General features: G+C 46.7%; 1 protein-coding gene across 1 annotated transcript; it reads left to right on the top strand.

Annotated features, from left to right (window-relative positions):
• Window positions 1-1,024: 1,024 nt before the first annotated feature.
• LOC311328676 (transcription factor SOX-4-like) lies at window positions 1,025-2,155 on the top strand (the record flags this gene model as incomplete). The annotated part of the gene is made up of 1 exon (XM_084462616.1): window positions 1,025-2,155. The coding sequence occupies one exon, from the start codon at window positions 1,025-1,027 to the stop codon at window positions 2,153-2,155; it is 1,131 nt and encodes a 376-aa protein (XP_084318742.1).
• Between the last annotated feature and the right edge of the window lie 5,008 nt (window positions 2,156-7,163).

A 7,163-nucleotide genomic window follows, 5' to 3' on the forward strand; every position in this document is an offset into this window, starting at 1 on the left:
AAAACATAATTAACCGCTAGGGGATTTTGCACATTTACGCACAGCCTATTCCTCGTTTTCTCGACATCTCAAATCCCCCTGAATGTTTGTTTTTTCCACGGGCTTTCCGTATCTACAAGCAACAGTAGGCTATACATAGCCTCCAACCACTCTCAATGCTATGCTTCCGTATCGGAGGATCCAGCGGGTTTCCATAATAGCAATAAGTTAATAGCATACATATGGGCTGGTTTTCCACAAAAAAAAAAGTCCACAACATAAGCATGTCTCTTTAAGACAAGTTTGTCGTGTATACTGGAATGAGGTCAGACATAAAGCCCCTCATTGCACGCGCTGATTATTATTAGATTCCTTTTTCAGCCAATGCGCACCGACGGGGCGTGGCTTTGGCACAAGGCAGCGTAGAGACAGCAGCGGATTGGCTGCATTTTATCGCCGTTATATCTTTGGAAGAGGATAAAGCCGCTCGGGGAGAAATTGGAGGCTGCTGAAAGTCCCAGACTGCAGATGGAAGGCAGACCCTAGCGCCAGTCTACCCGCTTGGTCTTCCCGCATGGTGTTTGGAGGGAAGGCTATGCAGAAAAGAGTTACCTTACTTTCACAACTTGTTTTTTCAGTGTCAGGGCGCACACGGAGACACCCAGTGATCAACCGCGTTTTACGCGCACAAGTTCAATTCTACAACACTGATAGGGTTGAATAGCCTACCTTACACAACACTGCCGGAGAAGGGAGAGAGACAGACAGACAGACAGACAGTGGAGACTGGGACAGCTTCACTGCCTGCGCTGTATCATAATTCAGAGACCTGGAAAATAACTTTTGAACAAATCCAGCCATTTTAAAAAGGCTATACGGACTCCAGCCTGTGTCCTCGCCGGTCTCGGCGCACTCAGGACTGAATTCTCTCTGCTCTGCCAGACGCGTAAAGCAAAAAGCTGAGTTCGCTTTTTTGAAGTCAACCCAGAGAGTGAACCCAGACGTCTGGACCACGGGAGCACGCAAGGCTCTCTCTCTCTCCACCATGGTACAGCGGACGAGCACCACGGAGAGCTCGGAGGCGGTCTTCTTCGCCGGGGAGTCTTCCGACTCCGGGGCCATGGATCTGGACATGGCATCCTCGCCGACCCCCGGCTCCACGGCATCCGCGGGGGACAAACTGAACCCCGCCTGGTGCAAAACCCCCAGCGGTCACATCAAGAGGCCGATGAACGCGTTCATGGTGTGGTCGCAGATCGAGAGGCGTAAAATCATGGAGCAGTCCCCGGACATGCACAACGCGGAGATATCCAAGCGCCTAGGGAAGCGGTGGAAGCTACTGAAGGACTGCGACAAGATCCCGTTCATCCGAGAGGCGGAGCGGCTCAGACTGAAGCACATGGCGGACTACCCCGACTACAAGTACCGGCCGAGGAAGAAGGTCAAGTCGAGCGGCTCCAAGCCCGGGGAGAAGGCGGAAAAGATCAACGGGAGCAACTGTAACACCAGCATTAAACCCTCCTCCAAAAAGAGTGGGTCGAAATCATCCAGCAAACCTCACAAACTACTTTTTGGAAGCACCAAAGCATCGTTTCCAGACCAAGGTACCGCCGATCACCATTCACTCTACAAATCCAAATCCGTCTCGGCTGCCAAACAGATACCCGATAAGAAGCCGAAGCGGGTGTATGTGTTCGGGGGCGGAAGCCTGAGCGTCAGCCCCTCCTCGGCGGCGGTCCCGGCCAGCCCGACCCTCAGCAGCTCCGCAGAGTCCAGCGACCCCCTCAGTCTCTACGAGGACCCCGCGACCAGCGGCAAGGAAGGCGGCCAGTCCCCGTGCGCCTCGGACCCGGAGCACCACCACAAGTACACCAGCATGCGCGCGTCCTCCCCTGCGCCCTCCGCCTCCCACTCCTCCTCCTCCTCCTCCCAGTCCTCGTCCTCGGACGAGGAGTTCGAGGACGACCTATTGGACATTAACCCAAGCCCGGGCTTTGACAGCATGTCCCTCGGAAGCTTTGGCTCGTCAGTTTTGGACAGAGACTTGGATTTTAATTTCGAGTCGGGGTCCGGTTCTCACTTTGAGTTTCCCGACTACTGTACCCCAGAGGTGAGCGAAATGATATCAGGAGACTGGCTAGAGTCGACCATTTCTAACTTGGTGTTCACGTATTGAACGAGTCGTCTGACAACAATAACAACAACAGGAAATGTTGTGTAAGCAAAAAGGGATTCCGGTTAAGTGAGTTTGTGTCTCCGCCAGCCAAACTTCGGCTATACCACACGAGTCCCGCCGAAAGAGAGAGAGAGACGGCAAGCGCTTTTCAACCGAGCAAACACTTGCTTTTTATTTCAAGGATACAGGACTGTGAGACAAGGCTACAAGTAGGCGAAGCAGAAGCCGAATTGGCACGATGTGAGGAGAGAGAGGGGAAGACATTGGTGCGCCTTGATAGGATTGACTGAGATCCTATTGAAAGAACCGCTCGGTCTGAACTGGAAAACTGTGATTGATTTGCACGTATCTGAGGGTGGGCTTTGGTCTGCTATACTTTAATCAATGTTACTTAAAAGGGACATTTGAGAACTTTTTAGAATCGCCAAGTGAACTTCATGACTTTAAGAGGTACAGAAATAGGCTGTCGGACAGTTTTTTTTTTCATGGAGACGGATTTGTGAACCAGGTGGGTTGACCCAAGTCGAATATTTTGTAAGAAGAAACGCATGTTACCTGTCCTCTCATGTACTGAGGTTTCTGTAAGACTGTGGAACAGTTAAACTTGCTAGGGTTATTTAAATGGATAGATGGCGCTATGTTTGATTCCTTCCTAAAAGGAAAAAAAAAATCACCAGCTCTTTCAATTTCAGGATTCAAACGCAACTCAAATCTGTGCTGAACTTTATACACTCTGCAATTCAGGACCAAAATTCTTTATGTTTTTCCAGATGTTATGTAGGTTATAGAGAAATCCTCACCGATTTTTCATCCTCGAGTTTTCTTTTGTACATTTATTCAGATGCCATTTTTATATGGGATGTATTTATATACCTGGCCAAACATTTTTGACTTTATTTTGTTCTTGTACTGGTCTCGTCATGTTTTTTTTTCGCACCGTCTGTTTCCTTCTCCGACGAAGGGCTAGAGTTTTAACTATTGATTTCTTTTATATTTAAATGTAGACTTTTGACACTTAAAGAGAGGAAACGTTTGATTATTTTCTCAGTGTATTTTTGTACAAATATATATCAAGGGGGTGTCAATCGGTGTATTATCGCTGTTTGGATTTCCTAATTTAAAGAACCAGGTGGTTGGTTATCTCTGAATCAACCTCCTGTCCATGTTTACAGTATCAATCTGCAGGCGTCTTAAAGACACAGTAACACATTTCTCAATACCCCTGTGAACATGTGCTTCAACACACGAGTCTTTAGACCAGCCACTTCTGCATTTCGTTTTCGAATCTTGCCTAATAATGGGAGATTGTAGCTTTAAATTAACCATTTCTTGGCGTTTTATATCGAAATTCGGTTTCAACCACTGGATGAAATATGAATCATAAAGCATAACCTATTCAAATTGCCGATTTGAGTTCGCAACAGTTATGTACTGCGTTTCTCATTGTATTTGAATATTTAATCTTTTCTACTTGTCGGCTAACTATAGCTAATTGTTTTAGTATCTTATGGCATGGTGAATAGCATTTGTATTTCAGATTCAGGTTATAGCTGTTGTGTTTTAATAAGATAAAAATGAGGAAAACGTGAAAACATCTTTGTATATTTGACTGTATCATAAGCAAAAAGATTGTGTGTTTATGTATGTTGTTGAGCTATAACATGACAGGCACTAGAACTGATATCTTTATACATCCTTACTTACGTTTAAGGTGGTTGTTCAGGATTTTATATATACAGTTTAAATATATTAACTTTATTTTCATCCATTCTGTGCAATACGCTGTGTAGAATATTGTTTTGTCTAATCATGCCATAACAACACCATTTTTGAGAGGGGGGAAACTCATGCCAGCTAATTGTGTCAAGTCACTGCCTGTCAGATTGTTGATATACTTCTGTACATAACTTTTTCAAGAAGGTAATAAAAGTCAGCTGGAACTGAACCCTATTTCTGTACCGTTGGCTCATTTTGTCCTCCTGACCTACATACTGTTATATTCCTGCTCCTTTCAGCTAGGAAACAAGAGTAAACACCCAATGTGTATACAATGCACACAAGCCATTATACCATGATGTTTATATGATGTGACTATACCCCCTTACCCCCTCAAATGCTTATAACCAGTCTCAATACTCCCTTGTACTATATGGCCGTTGAAACACATACATGCATGCATTCTCCATGACAAGCTATGCAGTAGATGTGTAAATATGTATCGTCGTTGCAAAAGCAAACATGTCTGGCTACATATAATGGGCAACGAGGTGTCATGTGAATGTGTATGTATTCGGTTACTGCACGTCTGCCAGACTGGCTGTCTGGCCTCCCTTCCCCCTCTCCCCGTCGCCCAGACAGCCAGCCGAGCTCATATGTGGGGGAGGAGCTCGAGTGGCCTTCCAGCCCAGTACACACACACACACACACACACACACACACACACACACACACACTCACATTTGTCTGCGAGGCGGCTGCCTATCTCTCCTCCGCCACGCTGCGTTGTAGCCACGGGCCGCATGGCTACCTCTCTCATATCTGCCTCTCTTGCTCTACGAAGGCGAGCGAGAGCTCCACACAATTAGACACTTCATATGAACCAGGATGTGGAGTTTGTTGACATTCCAGCTCCCGTTGCTGCATCTGACCCAGGGGGGGGGCGGGGAGCCGGGCGCAGTGGCCCGGGGAACGGACAGCAGGGGGTCCCAGAGAACGCGCCTCTTCTTTGGGGGCGGGGGGCGGCCAGCTGCCTCTCTGCCCTGGAGAGATGGTTGGTAGAAATACGAGGAATCATAGATAAGATGCTTTTTTTTTTCTTTAAAAAAAAAAAAAAATGTGGGTGTGTCTCTGCTGAGTATGCTAATGTGTGGAGTACTGTAGGCCCGGAGTATCATGCGTCTCAGCGATCAGACTGATACTACTGACAGTATCGTCTCTTGTTAAGCACAGTGAAACTGATATGCACATTTTTCCTGTGACGACCAAGCTTGGGAAACAAGGCCTGCCTGTCTTACTAGCTGGCAGGAAGGGGCGGGGCATAGACTACACTGTACGCATGTTTGGGTGTCATAATTGGCTTTGCTTCACGCGCTCACGGGGGTTAGTTTGCGGAAGGCTAACGGGAGGTTGATTTGACAATAAAAACAGGAGTTTTTAAGGAGTGTACAAAGGCTCAGGTACACGTTTTGCTGAATTGAAAGAGAGCGCGTCCTTGTATTTCAGTCCTTGTGAAGACCACACGCCACTTTGATGACCCGTGGCTGACGATCCCCTTCTGACATCATGTATCATCTGCCAGATGGATGGATGGATGGAGGGGGCGGGGGGGGGGGGCTTGAACCCATGACTCACAGATGTCCCCTCTGTCATCCTGCTTCTGACACCAATGTAACGTTCACCGTCCAGTGGGCACGCTGGCATGGTCTCTAAGATGAACCCGGGTTAGCTGTAGGCCTACTTATTAAATACTGCCAACAATACTTGCAGTAGTAGCCTTGTAGGTGTATAGGAACTGCTAGGTAATTACATAGTATATAGGCTACTCTAGTGGAACAAGGCATTGGGAAGGGGAGGCTCTCCAGAAATAATAGTTATCTATCCTATTCTAGGCTACTACTGTATTTTCTAACACTGTAATTGACTCATAATTGTATGTATCCTCTGTTGGAATCAACAGAAGCACATTCTGAATAGCCATATCCATACAATCTCCAGGCACGTTGCCAATGCACCACTGACACGCTCCAACAGACAGGGGCACTGTTTTATCCGCGTGAACCCCGCTGATCTCAGGCCAGCTCTTACGACGCCGTAAAAGCAGCCCGGTCCATTGTTCTGACGCTGACAGATTTGTGCCCGGAATGAAACACGAAGAGGCTGAACTTGATCGAGGCTCATAATAGCGTGGACGGTGGGAGTGGGAACTATCCAGACACGTAGAGGCCTATGATTCACAGACGGAAAGTGATAACGGGTAGGAGCCTATAACACATGAATCACCAGCATGTTGAATCACCAGCACAGGGGCAGAGCTGAAGAGCTTGTGCTGAAGGGTTTGAAAGGTAGGCTACTGCCCAGCAAACACGCAACGTCAGGGAGACGTTCAGATCATGTCTTAATAACGTCCGTCGGTCCTGAACCCCGTTTGTTCGTCTGCTGGACCTCTTAATATTCACACGTCTGGCTTGGACCCCTCTAAGACGTCTGTGGACGTGCAAAACGGGTTCAATATCTGAACGTAAAAAAAAAACATTCATTCTGGCTCCTAATTGGATGTCTTTGGACGTCCGAAAAAGACAAAAAAGACATCTAAAAGACGTCTTTTAGACGTGTCTTTGCTCAGTGGGAGGCTACTGTAGCAGATTGTGGAATATAATCCTAGTTTGGCTGTGTTCTAGGCTAGGCCACCACTATCGACCTAGATTAGATATGAAAAAGATTCGATTCGAAGATAAGATTCGAACCTAAGTTCACACGTTAATCACGCAGCCACTTTTAGGAGACTGATACGGGCAGCCGGGTGTGTAGATATGGGATGACGTCACACGCCATTCATAAATGCAGCGGGACATTCCCCACTGATAAAAAAACAAAACGTTCCCACCTGAGTGAGCTATTATGGGTACACTCACTGATTCACCAGTTTACTATCTGCCCGGGGCAGTTTCATCTTCCCGCCTTCATACCATAGACCTCTTCACTAGTTAAAGTGTCTACACAATTTAATATTTGAGTTGTAGCCTAGTCTACAAAATACACGTGTGCCAGTTGCAATAACGGACAGTTAACAGTTTTGTGGTTTGTGTTGGTGTCAAAGTGTGACAAGAAAGTGTAACATTGGGTATAACCTGTCTACAGGTGAAATGGGAATGGGGGCTACAGGGCTGAAACTTGTGGAATGATAATTAATGATAATTATAACAAAAATATTATAATAAGCATCACAAATGCGCCTTTCACTCAATGTGCTGGCATCTGTCTGTCTCTCTCTCTCTCTCTCTACACTGTA

The sequence above is a fragment of the Borostomias antarcticus genome (assembly GCF_949987555.1).
Source record: "Borostomias antarcticus genome assembly, contig: scaffold_267, whole genome shotgun sequence".
NCBI lineage: Eukaryota > Metazoa > Chordata > Actinopteri > Stomiiformes > Stomiidae > Borostomias > Borostomias antarcticus.